This window comes from Hibiscus syriacus, unplaced genomic scaffold (assembly GCF_006381635.1).
Source record: "Hibiscus syriacus cultivar Baekdansim isolate YM2019G1 unplaced genomic scaffold, ASM638163v2 tig00110186_pilon, whole genome shotgun sequence".
Lineage (NCBI taxonomy): Eukaryota > Viridiplantae > Streptophyta > Magnoliopsida > Malvales > Malvaceae > Hibiscus > Hibiscus syriacus.
Genome location: NW_024062617.1, coordinates 478,042 through 501,454, shown reverse-complemented (window position 1 = coordinate 501,454; position 23,413 = coordinate 478,042). Strand labels below are relative to the sequence as shown.

The following is a 23,413-nucleotide window of genomic DNA, read 5'->3' as shown; positions in this document are numbered from 1 at the left end:
AAGTTATAGATTTAAGTGTACTTAAGTTCGTAATTATCTCTTATATGTAAGTTTAATCACTTTATGAGTAGTTTAAATATTATATTAAAAAATTCTTAAAATTATATTTTAAGAATTAAAAACTATTAATATTCAAATCTCAAATCTATCGAATGCGACACTTTAAAATATATTATATAAATGATCTAAATTAGGTTTGAAATGGTAAATTAATCTTGCCTACGAAGATTAAAACTAAATTAATCATAAATTAGATTGCGATTATCTCCAAGAACTAACATGCAGATGAAGTGTTCATGTTTTTGTATGTGTTTTTAGGTGACACGATGGTCATGATGACCATAACCAGCCAACATCTGATGGGCAGCAAACGTGCTCCCCATTAATTTGATCATATGTCGAACTAGATATATAGTTTATTAAACTGTTTTTTTAACTAATAATAATCGTTAATAAGTAGGAATATACCAATAATATAATCAAATAGATGTTAAAGAAAAGACGATATCAAATGTAATTTAAAAGAAAATATATGCTACAAGAGTAAGCAAAGAGCATGCTATAAACTCTTCTTCATTTTCATACGAAAAAAATTAATAAAATAAAACAAGTCAGATCTGTTATGGTTTTACACATATGAACATTTATGGAAAATTAGATAATTTCATTTTGATTAGATCGATTTTTGTCTACTTATTAAGATTATGCTATGGCTTTGGGCGAATTTCCAAAAATATCACCATATCAATCTTTATTTCCCTGTCAGACACTCATGCAACTTTATTTCTCGATCTAACACCCTTTGCAAAAAGGCGCGGCCCATGCACCGCGCCTTACGTTGATGTGGCGCCGTGTAAAAATTAGGTGTTAATTTTGTAAATATTTTTAAAATAGTGCCTAATATGTAATTAATTTATGTTAGGGTGATTTTTATGTAAAAATTCAACTTTATTTATTTATTTTTTGTGTGTGCAAAAAAAACCTTTATGCATTAAAATATTTAAATATTCTTTTGTAAATTATTTAGTAACTCGACAATTTTTAATTTTTGCATGAAATTACACAATGAGTTTAATCTAGTGTAGGAAAACTTTGAGTGTAAGTAATTTAAAATATGAATATTTTTATAAAAGTTTTATAACTAGTTTTTCTTTTACAAAATGATGATGATGATAAGAAATATATTTTATAATTTTAAAAAATATAAATTTTATATATTTTTGAAAAAAATTATTGACTTTTAAAATTAATTGTTTAAAAATATAAAAAATATTAAAATAATTGATTCTTTAGCTTTACATTATTTTTTATTAAATTTTATTCACTTTTAATTATTTTTTATTTTATTTTTATTGATTTTTAAATATATGAGTTATAATTCAAATTAATAATTTATTATGCTATTATTCAAATTAATTAAGAAAAATTATGGTAGAATGTTTCTAAAAGAAAAATATAAATACATACATGAAAATCTAAAGATTTTCCTTTCTTTTGTGTTACTCTCTAAACTTGTAACAAAATTCAATAAAAAAATGTAAAACTAAAAAATATCACATATATATTTAAAATATTCTTTCTAATATTAATTTTAAAAAATATAAAATAAATATTAAATTCTAATTTTATAAAAAATGAATAAACATTATTAATTGTTGTTAAAAAATAATAATTAATGAATAATAATTCATTTGATCCCTCAATTGTAATTAAAAGTTTATTTTAATATTTTTTTTATATTTTTTAAACAATTAATTTTAAAAGTTAATAAATTTTTCAAAAATATATGAAATTTATAATTTTTTAAATTATAAAATATTTCTTATCATCATCATCATCATCATTTTGTAAAATAAATACTAGTTATAAAATTATTCATATTTTAAATTACTTACACTCAAAGTTTTCTTACACTAGATTATACGTATTGTGTAATTTCATGCAAAAATCAAAATTTGTCGAGTTATAAAATAATTTGCAAAAGAATATTTAAAGATTTTAATGCATAAAGTTTTTTTGCCCACAAAAAAATAAAATAAAAAATTGACGTTTTTACCCAAAAATCATCCTAATAGAAATTAATTACATATGTATCACATTTTAAAAATATTTACGAAACTAGCACATAATTTTTACTCATGACGTAAGGTGTGTGCATGGACTTTTTGCAACAAAAAAAAAGGTGTTAGATCGGAAAATAAAGTTGTATGGGTTCTGATAGGGAAATAAATATTGATAGGGTGATTTTTTGAGAAATTCGCCATGGCTTTGAGAGCCGTACAATCGTATATACAAGATTGGATTAAAAAAAAATAGAAACATATGCCTCAAATATCGAAGTTAGGTTTGGCTTTCCTCTAATACATACATATACTGATATTTACCACAAGTACTATGGCCATCTTCATTTTATTGTTAACATTCGAAATATGCTTTAACTCGGTCGGGTATTTTACCTTGTATCGTGATAATTTTGTATTTATAAATTGATTAGAGATGAAATTTAAAAAATATAAATTAGAATTGAATTTCGTAAGTTGACCATGGATGATAACACGTGTTTCTAAAAATAAGTAAGACGTTATCATCGTAAGGATGCAATTATCTCATCGTTTAATCATTAGTGTAATTCATTTGTAATTTAAGAATATGATAGAAATACATGGATAAAAGCAACTCAAATACTAAGCTACTTTTCAACCTTGTAGCTTTTGTATTGGTTGGGTCCAATCCAAGAAATCGATTCATTCTACTTCCCTACAAAAAAATATCCAAAGATGAGTGCTCATCATCCAATCTCTTCAGATTTCATATTGAAATGCTGTTAGGCACTCCTCTGCATGAAACTCCAGGTTCCGAAGATGGCACCTACAGCTGATAAGGTGAAACCCCAGCCCCACATCGATTTCTAAGCTTCGGGTCGCTGTTTCTTTTTTCAATCTCTTTCTCAATTGCCCTCATCTCCATTGAAAACTAGAAAAACGCTTCTCTAATCTCTGGGTTTCCTTTCCATGTCCATACATCTTTTCGATCCCCTAAGTACTCTTCATCAGCTGAATGTGTGGATAAGATATCCAGTACCGACATTAACGCCGTCATATCTTTTAAACTTGGCAAAGATGATAAGAAATACCCTTCCGGATCCGAAACGAAACTCGGGTAATCCGGATCGTCCTGGTTCGGGATGAGCCGTCGCATGTACGACGGACGTACGGGGACATATCCGCCGTAATGGTACTGCCCGAAGTTGAGAGCGGCATGTTCTGCTGATGAAATCCAAATGAGGGTGGTTAGGATAGAGATGAGATCCTCCGGGATCGAAAGCTTGGGCCACCAGCTCTCATGGCGGAGATCGGCATGGCCTACGTTGATGGACTCATAGTACCATGCATTGAGTTCTGGATCGGATCGAATACTAATTGAATCTGGGTAGTAATAATTCACGTAGTCCTTAACTAGTCTCTCAATGGCTGACCATATAAGTAACCCATCGTTGGCTTATGGATAGTCCTAAACACTAAAATCGAAATTACTAAACTGATGCTTATAAGGATCGAAATTTACATACCAATGCTGAATCAATTTCAAGCTGGAGCAAATGTAAGTTGGAGCATCAAACGAATATTTAAACTGAGAGCAGATGCATTCCCTCTTCTCACTGCTGGCATGCGGACCAAAGATATCTGGGAAATAGCCCAATCGCATGAACAAAAGGTTTCTTGGCATCTTTTAATCTGGTTCTCATTGCATGTCCCCAAACACAGTTTGATTGCTTTGATGGTTCTTCTCGATCGTCTTCCTACCAAAGATCGCCTCCAACGAATGGAAATCTGTTCTGAAGGCATTTGTATCAATTGCAACTTCTTCCAAGAGTCACGGGACCATCTTTTCTTCCACTGCCCTCTGGCAGTCGAACTCTGGAATTCTGTTTTGCAGTTTAATGGTATGAACTCCACTCTCACGTCTTGGGATGACTTTATAGCTTTGGCATCTGCTCTCACTTATTTTCTGTGGCAAGAACGTAACAGCAGAATATTCTTGGGACGTCGAAGAAATGTTGAAGCCTTGCTCAAAGAAATCAAGGATGTTGTAGGCATTCGTCTAAGGGGTAAATCCATTAATAGACACGATAGTATTAACCTTACTCTTTGTAGTGTTTGGAATATAACCTAACCAATCTTTTGTTTGTCTTGTATGTTCATAGTTTTTTTTGTTGTATCATTGGTTGATTGGTTGTAGCAACATTGCTATTTTGGGTAATAAATTTTTGAATTATTCAAAAAAAAAAATGCTGAATCAATTCATGAACTCCGGAATCGTTGGAGCAAACATGGGCTTTAGCTAATTGCCAGCAAGTAGTGGCATCAACCGGAGGCGTAATCACTTGCTTCGTAGGAGTGTAAGGGTTCATCGGCGGTAGGCTGAGCTCGATAGCGATCGGCTTCAATGTTCCCAACTGAGTCAAGAAGAAAATCGTCCGAGTTGCATAGGCTTTTCGATCAGGGTGAGCATTAATGCTGTTGAGGAATGTAAGGTAAGCATCGTGATAGTCCAATATATACAGTTTTTTCTTTTCAATTGCCTGCAATAGTTCAAATAATTGGATGACCTAAAGTGTCTTTTACCCAATTCATTTCGTGAAAATGACAAATATTTCGTACGTAGTAACAATGGCAACTTGCAAAATCGAACAAGTCAAGTCATTTCTTTCATTTTACCTGTGGTACAGACATCCCATCAAGATGATAGATGATGCGTTGTTTTCTCAAAGCAGACTCTTGTGGACCATAAACGGAGGCTTCCAGTTTGCTTACCGGCGGAAAAACCTCGAGCCTCTCGATGCATAAGGGATTCATTCCGGCGAGCATTAGCCGACCAAATTCATCGTCTCGCAAACAACATGAAGCATCTCCTGCAAATATTCCCATACCCTCATTTTCTTAATCTCTTTCGTATGTATAAACATATCATATTCCTGAGTTGAAGAAAAGCTCTTACTGGAGACGATGTTTGGAGGGTCAAATTTGAAAGCGTCGGCCGTCGATTCTTTGATCATCTTGTTGAGATGCGAATGGTTTCGGCATTCTTTGTAGAGATTATTGATATCCGAGAAGGAATTTACTGCCTCCTCTCCTTCTGTTGAATGTTTAAAGAAAGGGAAAAGATTGTTCATCATTGCTTTCCGGCTTCCTGCATCCACTGTCTGTCTTTTCACGTCTCCTATGCGTCGTCTCTCGGTACATACATCGGCATGGACTCGTCTGCCTGAGCTTCCGACTTGGGATCTGTGCCATTTTTCATGGAAACCACCATAAATTGCTTCATACATAAAATTTAACATTTATGGAAAGAATAATGAAGTTAAACTCACCTGATTCAGTGGAAGGACGTCCGGTACGGCATCGTCTAGGATAAGGTCGCCGTTCTCCTCCTAAAACTGGCCTTTCAAATTTGGTTCCTTTACCAGGGTGTCCCAAATCATTGTAAACATCGTAATCATAAACTCGATCCGATGAAACCCTAACGCCCTCTCCGTTGCCCCTCAGTTCCCTCAACTCTTTCTTCCTCAACTCTCTTAGTCCCATTGGCGTTTCGCTTGGTAAAAATGCCTGCAAAATTAGGCAACTCAGTTAATGCCATTTCACCATTATTTCACATTCTTATAAGCAAAATTGATAAAGATTTTAACCTGATTAGAAAAGAAGATTCTTTTCTCCGACTGAAGCTTCTGTGGTTGAATCCAAGATTCACAGTCGAAATGAAGAGAATCTTCAATGGTTACGCTCTTTAAAAACAACTCCTTTTGATTTGTGTTGGTGACGAGAATAGCTCCGGGAACCCCGAAGTTTACATCCACCACAAATTCAACGTTGTGTGTGATGAATTTATCGCCACTTATGTTCAAATCTCTGGACCACTCTATTATGGCTTCCTTGCTCACCTTTGGCTTTCCCGTCCCTTCATTCATCATTTCCAAACATATTAGCCATTACATATCAAATACATATATGCTTACTTTACAAGAATCAATGCTTACTTGGGTCAACATCAGTGCTAACAAGCTGAAGAGAAACACCTCTCTCAGCATCATTGGCGGTTTTAGAAGAATCCCACCACTGAAACATCAACTCCTTCATCTTCTCCTTCGCATCGTACCCCACTGTTACCCGACCCGACACGGTGAACTGCACCGGACTTTCGGGGATAGCCCTGACGGAATCAAGCTCGATGAGCTTTGTCATTATGGGAACAGCTGCAACAGCCGTCACCACCTTCCTCACTTGCACTGTCCTCCTCTCCCGTGACTTCAACAACGAGGTTGAATGGGAAAGAAAGTGATTATTAGAAATCAATGATTTAGAACCGAACATTTCATTAGTCTTAGTTGCAGCCATTGATGGGGGGGGGGAAATCAATTATAATTCAAAGCAAAGATGATTAAGATGAAAAGATATAGGATTTGCTTGTGAGTTTGAACTATGGAACATGAAGTTTATCCCATATATTTATAGGCAAAAGGGAGCTGAAATTGAATCAACTCGGAATCGCTGTTGGCTTTAGATACGTGTGTGAATTGTGAATCACATGTTCTTGCCCTACGCGTTCAGATACGTTTGGATCTTTACGTTTTACTCTGACCAATTGAATCAGTTTTGTTTCACTAGAAACAGTTTGTTTGAAAGATAGGTTTTGGCATTATTATTAGTTCACTTCATGGAAAACAAGGTGACAACCATAATTTAAACATTTTCCCATCGAGTGGCAAACATAAATACTTACAAATATGTAATTATTTAATTAAATTGTTGATCTACTTTTATTTTAAATATTTGAATTAATTTTTTTTATCTTGATAGGTGATTATAGTCCCTTCAAATATGTTATGCTTGAATTATCGATAAAATTTGTTGATAACGTATTATCATATTTTATTATTAGTAACGGATTTATAAATATTTTTTAAGACGTATACATATAAATAAATCACACAAAATTTTGTATGTTATTAACATAAATAAAATTTTAAGATTGACACAATTAATAAAATAAACTACTAATTAAAGAGAATTATAAGATGGATTCATCCTAACTTAAGTGCCTCTGCCATTGTCTGTTACTACCTTAGTGTTAATAGTGGTTGTTGACAGATTTTTCGATTATTTAATTAAAAATTTTACAATAAAAATGTATTATTTTCTTATGGTATTTGTTTGACGTTTTAGCCCCAAAATTTGGCCTTTTGACCCTTAATAGGGTTTCAGGAGAACTTCGGAGAGGGAGAACACAATGCTTAGATCGTTTGACTTACTAGCTATCATGTGGTTCATCCTGATTGCATTAGGACAAAAAGCCGCAAAAATTTAATTGGTATTATGTCATTGGGAGAATCGAAATTGGACGATCTATGGTCGTGTTCTCCCTCTCATAACCACATCCAAGACTCTTAAAGATATAGAGAGAAAATCTCAAGACTAAAATGACACTCAAACACAAAAAAAGAAATAATAATAATAAATAAATAACTTTTTGATTATTGAGGGTTTTGACTAAACAATCAAGATATCTTTCAATAATGCTTATCATTAATCACCGATGAAAAGGACGGATGTAGAATTTTAATTTTATGCTAGTGAACTAACATTAAAAATTTTAAAAGGAGCGGATTTATAAAATTATAGTGGTCGAAAATAGATTATTAATAGAAAATATCAAGAAAAAATTTAAAATATATGATAATGTGAAATTTTTAGGAGGGCGACTGTCCCGACCCCTCAATCCATCCTTACTTACAGTGGTATTTGTAGAGTTTATTTTCTGCATTAATTTGGTTCAGTTTTTTAGTACGATTTTGTTTAGTGGAATGAACTAGACTTGTTTGAAAAAAATATGACTAAACATAGATTTAGAACTCAACATTCCGTTAACATAGTTCCAGACATTGATGGAAAAAACTATCGAAAGCTAAAAGACAACCAAGAAGAAATGATATGCAATTGCTTGTGAGTAAAAATCGGGATCAATTACTAATCACTCTTGTTATTAAAAAACTGATTACGTGGGTTTAAATCAGGTAAAATTAAATATTTAATAACTTAAAAATGAATTCCAGTGAAAATAAATTGTATTTATCATCTTATTATTTGATGGACAAACGAGATTACGTATACAAATTCAATGATGAGAAAGAAAGAAAAGCATATTAGGGGAAACACTGGACCACACTAGTATAGAGCAAAGCCTTTTAGATTGTCCATTGAACATCGAGAACCACATGAGTGGACTCGGTTCACTTGAATTGCTTCGTTGTCTCGCATTAAAGAAAAATCAGTTCATGGCTTTATTGTAAGCTTTTAGTTTCCATTTTTGTTTTACTAAAGAAATAGCGCGTGGCAACACTAGCATGGTTAACACGTTTCCACAAATCAAAACACACACACTGGGAAATAGCACTGCAGAGTATGCGCAGTTGCCTCCAATTTAGTTAGTTTAATTCGATTAATATGTTATTAGTATAATACACGAAAAACATAAAATTAAATATATTTAAACAGTCAACATGTTTGATCTACAAATAAGAAATGTATAACACTAAATGATTCTATCATCCAAAATATTTCTAAATAAATAAACAGCATTGTTTTAGAGAATTACTTTTATATCCGCTAAATAACCGGTAAAAGAATCAGAAAAACCCCTATACTATGTTCCAGATTATATTTTAATCCCTCTACATAAAAACTAGTAAATTGGTCTCTGTATGTTAAAAAGGCAAAATAACTATCATTCACTCATTTTTTAATTTCAGATTTAAACCTATACTACTTTTTTATGTCTTACAGAATTATTAAAATATAATCATTTTACTTTCACCGCCTTTCTCTTTGGTTTTCTATTTCTCACGCTCTCAGCTAGGGTTTTACTTTCAAATCCTTTTTCCCTTTAACTAAAGTAATCAAATCCCTGAGCCAAAGAGTACCTTGAAGAACACCTAGCTATGGAAGACGACAGCGAGTATGATCCTCAACTAATCGATGACGAAGAAGACGAGGAGATCACGCAGGAAGATGCGTGGACGGTCATCTCTGCTTATTTTGAAGAAAAAGGTTTGGTGCGTCAACAGCTCGACTCGTTCGATGAGTTTATCCAAAACACGATGCAAGAAATTGTTGACGAGTCCGCCGAAATCGAGATCAGGCCCGAGTCACAGCACAATCCTGGTCACCAATCTGACTTCGCTGAGGTCCTTTTTCATTATTTTCTTCTAAAGTAACGGAAAATTTTCTTTTTAAAATTTCTTTGCATAAGTGAACTTTATTTGTCCAAAACTAGAGCGGATGAAGAGTTAATTTTTTAATAGAAAATAATTATATAGTTGCAATAAAGTTTAAAAATTTTAAGAGTGAAAATAGGAGCGAGGTAATAATAGTGAAAATAATTAAATAAAAGAAAAGAAAATAGTGGGAACAAACTAAACTAACTGGAAGTTCATTTTTTTCCTAGCGGGTTCGTAATTTGCTCACTCCTAATTATAATTACTTTTGTATATAATTATTTGATTTTGAGTGTTTTTTAGAGAGTAGTATGTTTTTGTTAAATTCAATGATCGACTTTGTGACACCAAACTCAAACAAGTATTTAATATTAGTATAGATTCAAATAGATGGATAGATAAGCAAAGTTTGTTTAATATGAATGATGGATGGTTACAAACTCTCCCTGTAATTGCAAAACTATAGTCAGGTTCCAATCCCCCAGTTAACAATCATGTAAGTATTTAATTGGTCTGAAAGGTTTCTAAAAGAAGTCAGTCTAAAACTGCATATATATATATATTCATTGGTTTTCTGCTCACTTTACCCTGCATCCTCCTATAGCGCTCCTGAAAAATCATATAAAAATGCGAATTCCATGCAAGACAAAAGATAATATAGGGTAGAGATTTAACCTTGGCCCTCTTGATTGACCAATCCGTACCTCTTGCCAAGAATAGTTTTGATCTTGAACCCGTTAGCTTTAAGGAATGTAAGAATTTCAATTTCTAGTTTTGGAGTTAGTTTCTATTGTAATTTTATTGTTAGGTTAAATTGTTTTTTTTTTGGGGATGAATTTCTTAAAGGAACGAGAAAATTATAGTTTAGGAACTGTGATAATTAATTGTGTCATTTATTCAAAGTTAATTTTAAATTTTATTAATTTCACATTTGTATGCGGTTAAATCTTATTAATTTAGCTTCAGAAATCAGTTAAAAATTTAAGGGAAGCAATCTTGAAACTGATTATGGAGATTTCTTCAATAAAGAGAAAAACTAGAAATGAATATTCAAAGTCTTTGAATTCTAATCTCTTATTTATTTTTTCCATTGTGGATATGTTTTTCAATATATATTTACTTCCTTGATTGATTGCTTAGCAGTTAGTCCCTTGACTTTATAGGGGTCTAATCAAGCTCAAAGACTTGAAGTTTTTGTTTCTGAAGTTAGTTTTTTCTTTTGTTTGGGTTTCTAAATACTAGTGCTTACTTGCAGACTATCTATAAGATTAACTTTGGTCAGATCTACCTAAGTAAACCTATGATGACTGAGTCGGATGGTGAAACTGCAACTTTATTCCCAAAAGCTGCAAGGTTGAGGAATCTTACTTACTCTGCTCCATTGTATGTGGATGTAACTAAAAGAGTTATAAAGAAAGGGCATGATGGTGAAGAAATCACTGAGACTCAAGATTTTACCAAAGTGTTCATTGGGAAGGTCTGGTTACTGGACTTTCTAGTCGTGAATGGATGAATTTAACTTTTAACATTGACCCTCTTTTTCCATATTCTGCATGTTATTAGGTGCCTATAATGCTTCGTTCGAGTTATTGCACACTATATCAAAATTCAGAGAAGGATCTGACTGAGCTTGGGGAGTGTCCATTAGATCAAGGTGGGTATTTCATTATCAATGGGAGTGAAAAAGTTCTAATTGCCCAAGAGAAGATGAGTACAAATCATGTCTATGTCTTCAAAAAGAGGCAGCCAAACAAGTATGCCTATGTGGCAGAAGTTCGGTCCATGGCGGACTCCCAGAACAGGCCACCAAGTACCATGTTTGTGCGGATGCTTTCACGGACCAGTGCCAAAGGGGTAAAGATAATTACTTCTAACTTTTGGATGCTTTTCTCTATCATTCAATCATTCAATGAGTTAGCTTGTTATGGAAGTGAATGATTTTACAGTTTTGTTGGTTTCATGCACAAACTGCAGGGCTCTTCAGGGCAGTACATTCGTGCTACTCTTCCATATATTCGAACTGAAATTCCTATCATTATTGTATTCCGGGCTTTGGGATTTGTTGCTGATAAGGACATATTAGAGCATATATGTTATGACTTCTCTGATACCCAGATGATGGAACTGCTTCGACCTTCCTTAGAAGAAGCATTTGTGATTCAAAACCAGCAGGTTCTTTTCTTCTTCCTATTTCTTTCAGAGTTCTGACTTGAGGTGCTGCTGGGTTGAAAGGTCAATTACAGTGAGTGCTATTGTTGCTCCCACTCATCCTGTCTGAGCTTGTTCTGCATATTGGTCATTTCTAGCACCACCTAGATATTTATGTTTATCCAAGTTGCACTTTTCCAGTCCATCCTCCCGAAGAGTTGAGTGTAATGACTATGAGATGGTTAAAACCAGATCATGAATGACACTCTTGTGATGTTAAGGATTTCTCCTGTTTGTGTTTTCATGTGGTTTACCTTATTGAACCTTGCCAATGTTGCTATTCCTTAACCTCAGGTTGCTTTAGATTATATTGGTAAAAGAGGAGCTACTGTTGGTGTTACCAGAGAGAAGAGGATTAAGTATGTGCTGTGTTAGCAAATTTTCTTGGGTGATGAAATGTTTAATGTGAATGTTTGTAACGCTCATGAGAAGCTTCTGAGCATCTTCCTTACAGGTATGCTAAAGAGATCCTTCAAAAGGAAATGCTTCCTCACGTTGGTATTGGGGAGTTTTGCGAGACAAAGAAAGCTTATTATTTTGGGTAGGTATTTGGAAATTGCTTTGATTGTGTTATTGTATTATGATTCATTTTTTTTTTTGCAGGTATATCATTCACCGGCTGCTTCTTTGTGCACTTGGCCGGAGGGCCGAAGATGATAGAGATCATTATGGCAACAAGAGGCTGGACCTTGCTGGTCCTTTACTTGGAGGCCTCTTTAGGATGGTTCGCTTTTAGTTTGATAGATTTCAAAATGCTCCATGCTCATTATTTTGATTTGCTATCTGATCTTTGGTTGTGATTTCTACTGCTGCAGCTTTTTCGGAAGTTAACCAGGGATGTGAGATCTTATGTGCAGAAGGTTCTTTCATTGTTTTCTAGATCTCACTGTATTTTGGCTTTTATTTTTTCTGTGTTTGTGCTTAAGGATTTTATTGCTGGATGATAGTGTGTGGATAACGGGAAGGATGTGAACCTGCAATTTGCTATCAAAGCAAAAACTATTACAAGTGGTCTTAAATACTCACTCGCTACTGGAAATTGGGGGCAAGCAAATGCAGCTGGTACAAGAGCTGGAGTGTCGCAGGTTAGAGTTAATTGTTTTCTTTAAAGTGGGTTTATACTGAATTTTCCCCACCCTACGATTTATGCCATAGCATAAAATACCTATAACTCCACCACATATCCCTCCCCAATTGGAAGTCCTCATGATGCTATGTGTGTTCTTTCTAGGTGTTGAACCGTTTGACGTATGCCTCCACTTTGTCGCACTTGCGTAGGCTCAATTCTCCTATAGGACGTGAAGGTAACACTATTCCTGCTGTATTATTCATTTTCCCTGCTTACTTCAACATGCATTGATGAACCTCATTTAATGATGTTTTTTTGTGGTCTTTAGCTAATTAAGCTTTTGTTTATCAGGAAAATTGGCAAAGCCACGTCAGTTGCATAATTCCCAGTGGGGAATGATGTGCCCAGCTGAAACACCAGAAGGACAGGTGGGTATCTTGCATTTAATTAAACCTCAAGATTCATTTGTTGAATAACAATCCCTTCTCACCATGTTTCAATCATAATTGTGGTTGGTGGATGCATCAGGCCTGTGGACTTGTAAAGAATCTCGCCTTGATGGTCTACATTACTGTTGGATCAGCTGCGTACCCTATTCTTGAATTTTTGGAAGAATGGGGTACAGAGAATTTTGAGGTACATACTTATCATAATTTTCTATTGAATTCATACCTCTTATTTTATTTCCTTATTATTTTACCTAGATTGACTTTTTTCTTTCAATTTTCAGGAAATTTCTCCTGCAGTTATTCCTCAAGCTACAAAAATTTTTGTCAATGGTTGTTGGGTTGGTGTGCATCGGAATCCTGATATGCTTGTAACAACGTTGAGACGGTTGAGAAGACGGGTACATTAATACATTAATATTTTGTATATATTAATGTTTATATGAATTTAAATATAATCTATATAATACATTAATATGTTAGGTTTCTTGTTTTCTTTGAGTTATTTAGGGGCTTTCTTTCTGTAATGGTTTTGCGAGTTTGGTTTTAGGGTTCACTTGTTGAGGCAGTTCGGTTTAGTATTCTTTAGTGTTTCTGTGTTAGGTTCTGTATGGCTGTTTTATGGTGTTCTGTGTTGTTTTCGGTTGTTCTAAAGGATGTATATTATGTATCTTTTGTTGTTCAATGAGATCCTAAGGCACTCTTTTCCTCCTTCCTCTGATTAAGTAGCTCTCTTACAAGCTACTTTAATCAAGAAGGGGTTTTTTAATGAGGCCTTCAATTCTTATAAAAAAAATATATAATACATTAATATATTATATAAACAATATTTTTATAATTTTTAAAAACATGATCGAGTATAAATGACTTTAGAAATATTTATCATTTGGTTTATATGGGCCTTCAAACCCAATTGAAGACTAATTGATATTGATATTAAGGTCTGATCCCTGATGCTCTTTTTAAGTATTTTTCTCTTTTAATTTTTTGAACTTTCTTGTACACGTTATTTTATTTCTCTGTGTTTGAGATTTTATCAGACTCTTTCCTCCCACCATTCTTCTCTCCTTTTTCTTCCTCTGGTTTGGTTCCACTTTTCCTCCCGCCATTTTTCATGAAGCACTTGTGTCCGACACTCCCAACACTTGGATACGGGGATATGACTTCCAAGGTCCTCTAAATATATAGAAAAAGTTAGAAAAATATAGCCATACCCGTGTACTTACACTCAAGTCTGAATAACATAAGTCGACATTGGTATCATCCCCATTTTCTGTGTTTGAGAAACAGAGGCTGTTTATTTGTTTGGTTAATGATGGATTTTTGTATGTAGGTTGATGTCAACACTGAAGTTGGTGTTGTTCGAGATATTCGTTTAAAAGAACTTAGAATATATACAGACTATGGTCGTTGCAGTCGGCCGTTGTTCATTGTCGAGAAGCAAAGGCTTCTAATAAAAAAGAAAGATATCCATGCACTGCAACAAAGGGTGAGTCACTTGTAACCTTCCATATTTATCAAACGCAGCTTTATCTCATTGGTTTTCTTCTTTCAGGAAAGCCCAGAAGAAGGTGGTTGGCATGATCTTGTAGCTAAGGGATTTATTGAATATATTGACACTGAAGAAGAGGAGACAACAATGATTTCCATGACCATCAATGTGAGAAACAAGTCTTATTGGTCAAAATCTGGAATAATAGTAAATTGTAAATGCACCTTAGCTTCTATGGAGGCTATAAGGCAATATCAGAAATATAACTGTTTGAACTTTGTTCCAGGATCTTGTCCAAGCAAGAGTCAATCCAGAGGAAGCTTATTCGGAAACTTATACCCATTGTGAAATCCATCCTTCGTTGATTTTGGGTGTTTGTGCTTCAATTATACCATTCCCTGATCATAATCAGGTATTCTTATTCTTATGATGAACGTTAACTGATTGCATTTGTTTAGATTTTTGTTCTATTTTACTTATTTATTATTCATTATATCAGTCCCCACGTAATACCTATCAATCTGCTATGGGTAAGCAAGCAATGGGTATATATGTCACCAACTATCAATTTCGAATGGTATGTATTGCTTCCTATTTACATAAACTATTATAACTGTGTAATTCCTTGGAAAAATCTTGATTTATCCTTCCATTTGTTACTCAGGATACATTGGCCTATGTTCTCTACTATCCCCAGAAGCCACTGGTTACTACACGAGCTATGGAACATCTCCATTTTCGGCAGCTACCTGCTGGCATAGTAAAGCTGAACTTTCTATTATCAATTTCCATAGTTACGTCAATTTCTTCTAAACCCTTACTATTGTTTCTTTACCTCTTTTCCTCAGAATGCTATTGTGGCAATTGCCTGCTATTCTGGATACAACCAAGAAGATTCTGTTATTATGAATCAATCATCAATAGACCGAGGGTTCTTCCGATCACTTTTCTTCCGTTCTTACCGGTAAGATTCTCTTGATAACTCCTTTTGCTACTTATTTTGAAGATACGCATCTTCTGCATCCCATACTTGAGCTTCTCCTTACTCCAGATTAATGTTTGTTTTTGTACTTTGCAGTGATGAGGAGAAAAAAATGGGGACCCTAGTCAAAGAAGATTTTGGCCGACCAGATAGGGCTACTACTATGGTGAGAATTGAGCATGGCTTCACTATTTTGATGCTTTTTGCTTATTCAAAAATTGCTATAATATAAAACTAAATACTAGTAATTTGATTTAAAAAAGCGAATGGTTCAAATGTGAAACCAATAGGAAAAGGGTTTTGGCGTGAGAAATGGATTTCCACTTGTTTGTCACTTTTGAGTGTTGCCATATGACACAATTTTCTTTTTGCAGGGAATGAGGCATGGCTCTTATGATAAATTGGATGACGATGGTCTTGCACCTCCTGTAAGTGCAAAATTAGCATGCTGCTATGTTCATTGCATTATCCTACAAAATTAGTTAACTTAGTCCACTCCTTCCTGAAATTAAATTATTGTTGTCTGTTAGGGAACAAGAGTTTCAGGTGAGGACGTAATCATTGGAAAGACCACACCTATTTCACAGGAGGAAGCACAGGGTCAAGCATCACGCTATTCAAAACGTGATCACAGTATAAGCTTACGTCACAGTGAAACAGGAATAGTGGACCAAGTAAATACTTTTGAACTTCTTGTTACTAATAGTTTTTAGTTGATGTTATTGCACTCACTTCTGTCACAATGTTAATCCGTGCAAATGGATTAGGTGCTTGTGCTTTCATGATCTTGTCATTGTGCTGACTGTTTCTATTCTTGTTTAGGTTCTACTGACAACAAATGCTGATGGGTTGCGATTTGTGAAAGTAAGAGTAAGATCCGTACGGATTCCCCAGATTGGAGACAAGTTTAGCAGTCGGCATGGTCAAAAGGGAACGATTGGCATGACTTATACCCAGGAAGACATGCCTTGGACTGTGGAAGGCATCTCACCTGATATCATTGTGAATCCACATGCTATTCCTTCCCGAATGACAATCGGTCAGCTTATTGAGTGTATCATGGGGAAAGTTGCAGCTCACATGGGCAAGGAAGGGGATGCTACTCCGTTTACTGATGTCACTGTAAGTTGCAATCCTTAATTTTTTTTGTTTTGATTAATTAGATGTTTTCTTGAATCAAGTTTCTTTGATGTTCTTGGACTTATATTAAACGCTTATACCTGCTTTGGGACTATTCATGGTGGGGACTACTATAGTTTCATTTTAATCCTTTCGTTTTGATGTTATAGGTGGATAATATCAGCAGAGCACTTCATAAATGTGGGTATCAAATGCGTGGTTTTGAGACCATGTATAATGGGCACACAGGCAGGCGGCTTACTGCTATGATATTCTTGGGGCCAACATATTACCAAAGACTAAAGCACATGGTCGACGATAAGATTCATTCGCGTGGTCGGGGTCCTGTCCAGATTCTAACAAGGCAGCCTGCAGAAGGACGATCGCGTGACGGTGGTCTTCGTTTCGGAGAGATGGAAAGAGATTGCATGATTGCACATGGTGCTGCCCATTTCCTCAAGGAGAGATTGTTTGACCAAAGTGATGCATACAGAGTCCACGTTTGTGAGCGGTGTGGGTTGATCGCCATCGCCAATCTAAAGAAAAATTCGTTCGAGTGCAGAGGATGCAAGAATAAAACCGATATTGTTCAGGTAGCCCTTTTCTTTCCCTTGTTCCATTACACGCTTGTTGAAGTCAAAGCTTGAACATACATGTGCTAATGTTTTCGTTATCGGGAATCATGGTAATAACAATTATGCTTACAGGTGCACATTCCTTATGCCTGTAAACTGCTTTTCCAAGAGCTAATGGCAATGGCAATTGCTCCGAGAATGCTTACAAAGGAACCACCTAAAGACCAAAAGAAGAAGGGAGCGTGAGATGTACGTGGTTGAAGTCCGGTCAGCTTTGTCTCTCTTCATTTAGAATCCCCGATATAAACACAGTGGAGATTCTCAGTAATCTTATGAATTTTATTTGATTTTTTTATTGCCGACGCTTGCTGATGGACACACGAGTGTTCCTTGTATTGTACTATGAATTGTATGGTGGAATAGTCATGTGAGAGTGGTTTGAATCTCGTTTCAGAGACCATCGGTATAACCTTGACAACATTAAAAATTATGCATGTTTGTACTGTTTAGCTATGTTATGTATTGCTAATCTTCAACTTGTGTACCTTCACCAATATTGTAAAAAGTATGTATACAAACTATACTCACTCTCTTGAACTTTTGTTTCAGTTGATGAAAGCAAGTTGATTTATCATGAGAAACCTTTTTAATAATAATGCCTCGTACAGTAGTCCAAATCAACAATAATTACTTTGAATTGACAACACTAGCATTCTTTTTGAAGAACAGACGGGAATTCATCCATCGTCTAAAGAGGGAAAGGATACGGATCTTGCTCTTTTGTTTGGATGCCAATAAAACCAGGAAAGATGCGAAATTTTCATGCTAAAAACGGAACAAATGAAACGAAGAACATGCTTTAAAAAAGATTGTCGTGGTAACCACTACCACAGCAACAGATCATCTATTTCGATATCGCAATAATACAAATGAAGAGTTATCGCTTAGCATATCCTCACCCGATTTACCTCTCTTAAATTTCTCTTCTTCTTTTAAAAAAAATATTTCTTTTAGAAAACCGGATTGGGATCAAATTTTATAAGATATATATATATATCCAACTAGTAAATTCATATCTAAATATAAACGGCAATTTTTTTTTTCATTTATCTTCAACTGAACAGAATTAATTTGTGTTTAAATTATTAAGTGGAAAGGTGATAGGCGCGTGTAGTTCACCCTAAAAGAACAACTTCAAAGTAAGATCTGAAGTTATAAATAACCCAACTTTTTCAACTCGAGATTTCATGTCGTAGTAGGATATGAGCTGTCACATCCATATCCCAAATCTTGTTTCTCAATTATTCGTACATTTATAGTGCTGAAGAACACCATATCTCTGTTTTTGTGTGTGAAGAGATCTTAATATAGTCGGAGCAACCAATGTTTTTGACAGGTGATCAAACAATTAAGTCTGTTCTCGAAATTAATCGATCTAACCAATCATCATCTCATACATTAATCTAATCGGACGACTTTCATAATCATCTCGTACATTGCTCGGAATTAATTGACTCAATTATGAATTTCAATAATTGAACGACAAAGCTGACTTGATCACAAAAACCGAATTAACTGAACCACTTAAGAGACCTAAAAAGGCAGGGAATTGCACAAACACCACAATAAGTCGGCAAAGTTAAATAAAGATAAAGTGATGTTTTGAAATGAGTAAATACCTATTTTTGTCCGGAACTATAAAAAAAATATATTATATATTATTATTATTTTATTTTTTTATTTTTTATTTTTATAGACTCCATGTTAAACCCTCACGTATCTCACCACTACCCCCACCCACAACCTTCCAAACCAAAAGAACTGATAGAAAGTGAGATTTACAAGGTTTATTCTCCCGGTCGTCCTCCCATATAATCACACGGAATCAAAACAACAAGGGGCATCCGGTTAATGGGTATTCCTCGCTTTCTTGATTCCTCCACTCCAAAAATATGCTCATGGCAATTCCCATAGATTCTTCTACTCAAAAGCTTTAGTTCATCCATGGCTTATGTTAAGATCGAGAGTGATCCAGCAAATCGTTACCTTCATCACCATCTTCTCCTTCCCCCTCTAACGTGCACACCCACGCTCTGTGTAGCCCAAAAAATCGATACGAGCCTCAAAGAAACAAGTCAAAGAAGACTCCAATTACTCTTCTCCGATTTTTGTTTTTCAGTTTTTCTTTCAATCTTCAAAACATTTCAAAGCGAGTTGTTGGGGTTTTCTTTGAATTTGTGTGGAAAAAGAAAAGAAAATGGCAGAGCACGAAGAGAAGAAGCACGAGGAATTGCTCATTGACAAGATTGCAGACAAGATCCACGGCCACGATTCATCGTCGTCGGACTCCGATGAAGATAAGCAATCAGAATCTTCGATTAAAGCCAAGCTGTTTCGTCTCTTTGGAAGAGAAAAGCCCGTTCACCACGTTTTTGGTGGAGGCAAACCGGCCGACATTTTACTGGGGAGGAACTCGATCAAAACCTCTGGATTAACTTTCAATCATGAAAGGATGGCCTTGTTTGCGTATGAACCTCAAGCAACAAAAATGTTCAGAAATTTTTGGACCATTTTAGGAGTTGTTGACTGCTAGGCACCAGCACTTGATTTTGATGATAGTAACTTTTCACTATGGGGAAGTGGATAGTGGTGGATGCTCCTTGCTGCTCAGAGCATGGCAGTCGGAACAGTAATGGTGCGCTGGGTTTCCAAATACTCTGATCCTATCATGGCAACCCGATGGCATATGGTGATCGTGCAACAAAAGGTAGACTGCCGAAGTTCAGCTCCCTCACCCAGCATTGCCGCACTATGATTTACCGAAGTGAAGACAACAGATCCTGCGAGCCAAACAAAAGAAAGGTCTTGTTTGGGACAGAACCCAGAGTCCAGATTCCTCCACTCGCACCTACTGATTTTGGAATCAAGACCAGGAATTCATATTTATCTCCAACATTCGGGTCCCCTGGTTCTGGTATCCAAACGAAGGATCTTCCCGTTACTGAAATGGAGCTGTCCGAGGATTATACATGCGTGATATCTCACGGTCCTAATCCCAGAACCACACACATATTCGATAACTGCGTGGTGGAAAGCATATATGAGTAAATGATCTTGTAATTAAGATTTGATATATCCATAAGGTAAAACAACTTTGTCAATTACTGGCTGCTGCATTGGCTCTTCGAAAGGTAATTAATTTTCTTATTTTATTTTATTTTATTCTTTGATTTATTTAATATTTATTTATTATTTATTATCTAACATTTTTTAATTTTGAAAGTAATTAATTTGAATTGAATCTTTAAGTTTTAATTTAAATTTCAATTTTCGCAATTAAGATAACCGACAAATTAATTGGTACCGAAAGGGCAGTATAAGGTGCTAATCCTTCCTTGATTGTAACCGACTCCCGAACTGACACATTTCTGGTAAAATGTAGATTAGATAAGATGGTGCCCGATCCACCTAAATATTTTTAAAATGACCGGTGACGACTCTAACCTAATTATTCAAGTCGAAGCTCAATTCAGGGTCTACCCGAAAGACGGTGACGACAAAATGTTAACCACCAATTCAATGAAATATATAGAAAACCAAATAAGAATAATAGGGTTCAATAGAACAAACAAACGGTGTCACTAAATACGTGCGAGGAGAATACTATGGTGATATGGAATGCGATAAAGAATCGAAATCTTGAGGAAAATAGAAAGAATGGGTATAGAATGAACCTTGGTAACTGTATTGTAAACAGTCACGCTGTTGATGTTGCTTCTGGTTCTATGGCGGATTGGTCCTTAGTAGCCGTAGCGTGTTCAGGGGCAGAACCATTCTCTGCTGCTGCCACTTGCTCTGCAGGTACAGATCCATTTGGAGCAGCATCTTTTCCATCTTTACTGTCCTTCGTCGGAGGAGGCGGAAGCGTGTGAGGTGGGGGAGCGTGCTTAAGCTTCACAATAACTTACCGCATTCTTGAAAGATCAGTTGGTTTTCGGGGCTTCGGTCCCTGGACGACAGTTATTGAGGGTTTGTTCTCTTTGTCTTTCTTCCCTCTTTTCCTCTCGATATTAGGGACATCACGAGGAATGAGTTCTGCAATAGCTGTCCAGTACTGTTTGTCCGCGGTCTTATGGAACTTCTCTGGGTTAGCCAAGTACACCTGTTCCAAGTCCAGAATATCAAGTATCAACATCAAATATCTAAACTGCAGTTGAAGTCGGTTTCTCATGACCACTGGCGGATCCACCCTTAATCTAGGATGGATACGTACCCACCTTAAAATCTTAATTTTCTTCGATTAACTAATTATTGTGTTGATTGTGTCCACCCTGAAATTTTATTTATGTCCATCCTATACAAAAAATTTGTAGTATTAATGCATGTGTGGCCACGCTCAAAATTATTTTTAGATCCGACACATCACATCATGTTTATCAAATTTGCAGACATAATAAATGTCATTGCAGTCAATTTCTGGTAAATAGAGATGGCAGAGTTGAAACCATTAATTAAAAATCATAATATAGAGTTGGGACGACTATTTGAATCTATTGACTAATTGCATGAATTTGAATGAATATGACAATTTGTTTTATAGGAGACGTTCACCTTTTCTCTTTCTCTGTTACTAGTTTTGTTGATCTCGATTGTCTTTTCCCCTTTCTTATAGAATGCTTGCTTATACTCCTCGGCTTCTTCAATAATCTGGCTTCTCAACTCTTTCTCCTCCTTTTCCTCGAGCACGATTGCATTTTGACTGCAGCAAGAAATTAAATATCAACAAATAAATCCTTTTGGCTGCCAACTAACAAGTAATGGAATCCATAAATGTGTAATAAACACACAAACACATGATTTATGAACAGCCAATGAATCTATCGAATTGACATAGGATAAGCTACTATGTTTCATAGATCTTTTGAAGACAAACACAACCAAGGGTTCAATAATGTCATTAAACTATCATGCACATCAGCTATAAAAAGACTTGACGATATAAGAAAAGGACATAAATCACTTGGGAAAGGGAAAATTTAGATCTAGAAACCAATAACTGCTGCAAATGTTATAGTTCATTACAAAGCATTGTCTCTAGAACTAAAAGCAATGAAGAGGTTCATCTAGCTCAAGCTTTTAAAATTCTACTAGAGCTTTCGAGCACAAATCTTGACAACCACCTGTTTTACTTTTTCAATCACCCAATGTGTTATTGCCCATTTAGTTATGCATTGCTGTTATATTTTTCTCAGCTTCGATATTTCTTCTACACTTGGGCCCACATGCAAACCATAGAATCTATGGCTGATATGACATCAGTAAATGACACAGTATTCCAATGCTAATATGCTATTCAAACGTCTCCTGGTTGGGAACTTCAATGTGGATCTGGATGTTCTACATCAATTATTATAAAAATCTATGGCTAATGGCATGCGATCATAAAAGCTAAAACTACAGTCTAAAGGTTCCCTACTTCGTTTGTCAAAGCCGATGAACATTCATGGATTACTAAGGAAGGAGTATGAGCTAAGAGCCTAAGACTGACATAAATCGAACGCTATAAACTTCAGCCATTAATGAGAAAGATCATGAACCTGGTTTTCATAGCTAACGTTAATGGAACGAAAAAGCAATAGGTGACGCAATAGTTAAAACCATGGCAGATAAAAAACCCGAAAGGATCATTAAGAAATTTGTATTAAGAGTAAATCTTGGTTCAACTAATGCAAAAACAAAGTTTACGCGTACAAATCGAAAGCACTGCGGATCTAAGCTGAGAAGCATTGCTAAACCAGCAGATCTGGCCAAATCTACACAACAAAATTCATCAAATCGAGCGATTCAGTAACTACTACTCACCGCCGCCACTCGCGAAGAACCAAGCCTTCCTCAGGTTCCATCTCAGTAGGAGGAGGGAGCACCGGTCCATCAGAAGTGAAAACGTCACTGTTTCGGACACCAAATCCATTGGTTCCATTTCCGTTCTCAACAGGAATCGCAGTACCAAAAGGAGATTGTGAGTATGCAGGCGTGGGATCGGACGATCCGAAACCGAAAATGTCAGCAGAGGAACTGACGTCATCTACCACCACATTGCCACCATCCATAGGAAACTGCTGATCGTTGCCGGTGAAGTTGGAGTAAGCACCGTAATCGGAGTAGCTCTCGTTATCGACTTCAAAATGATGGTTATTGGGAGCAGCGTGAATCTCTTCACCTTCCATTCCGAACACATCAAACGACGCCAT

The 23,413-nt window shown here is 35.5% G+C and overlaps 2 protein-coding genes and 2 pseudogenes across 2 annotated transcripts; 2 read left to right on the top strand and 2 right to left on the bottom strand.

The window, feature by feature from the left end:
• Positions 1-2,808: 2,808 nt before the first annotated feature.
• LOC120217217 lies at positions 2,809-6,410 on the bottom strand (annotated as a pseudogene).
• Positions 6,411-8,995: 2,585 nt separating this feature from the next.
• LOC120217215 (DNA-directed RNA polymerase II subunit RPB2) lies at positions 8,996-17,608 on the top strand. Its single transcript, XM_039214414.1, has 25 exons — positions 8,996-9,241; positions 10,527-10,748; positions 10,835-11,125; positions 11,246-11,443; positions 11,774-11,838; positions 11,934-12,020; positions 12,083-12,203; positions 12,295-12,339; positions 12,427-12,564; positions 12,711-12,783; positions 12,900-12,976; positions 13,077-13,184; positions 13,279-13,395; positions 14,328-14,483; positions 14,550-14,654; positions 14,773-14,898; positions 14,986-15,063; positions 15,151-15,246; positions 15,335-15,450; positions 15,565-15,634; positions 15,843-15,896; positions 15,999-16,142; positions 16,291-16,590; positions 16,758-17,180; positions 17,295-17,608. Exons 1-25 carry the CDS (start codon positions 8,996-8,998, stop codon positions 17,406-17,408), a joined length of 3,570 nt encoding a protein of 1,189 aa, XP_039070345.1. The 3' UTR covers positions 17,409-17,608.
• A 2,159-nt stretch (positions 17,609-19,767) lies between these two features.
• On the top strand, positions 19,768-20,285 carry LOC120217214 (FCS-Like Zinc finger 8-like). Its single transcript, XM_039214413.1, has one exon. It carries the CDS (start codon positions 19,902-19,904, stop codon positions 20,268-20,270), a length of 369 nt encoding a protein of 122 aa, XP_039070344.1. The 5' UTR covers positions 19,768-19,901; the 3' UTR covers positions 20,271-20,285.
• Positions 20,286-20,919: 634 nt separating this feature from the next.
• On the bottom strand, positions 20,920-23,413 carry LOC120217162 (annotated as a pseudogene).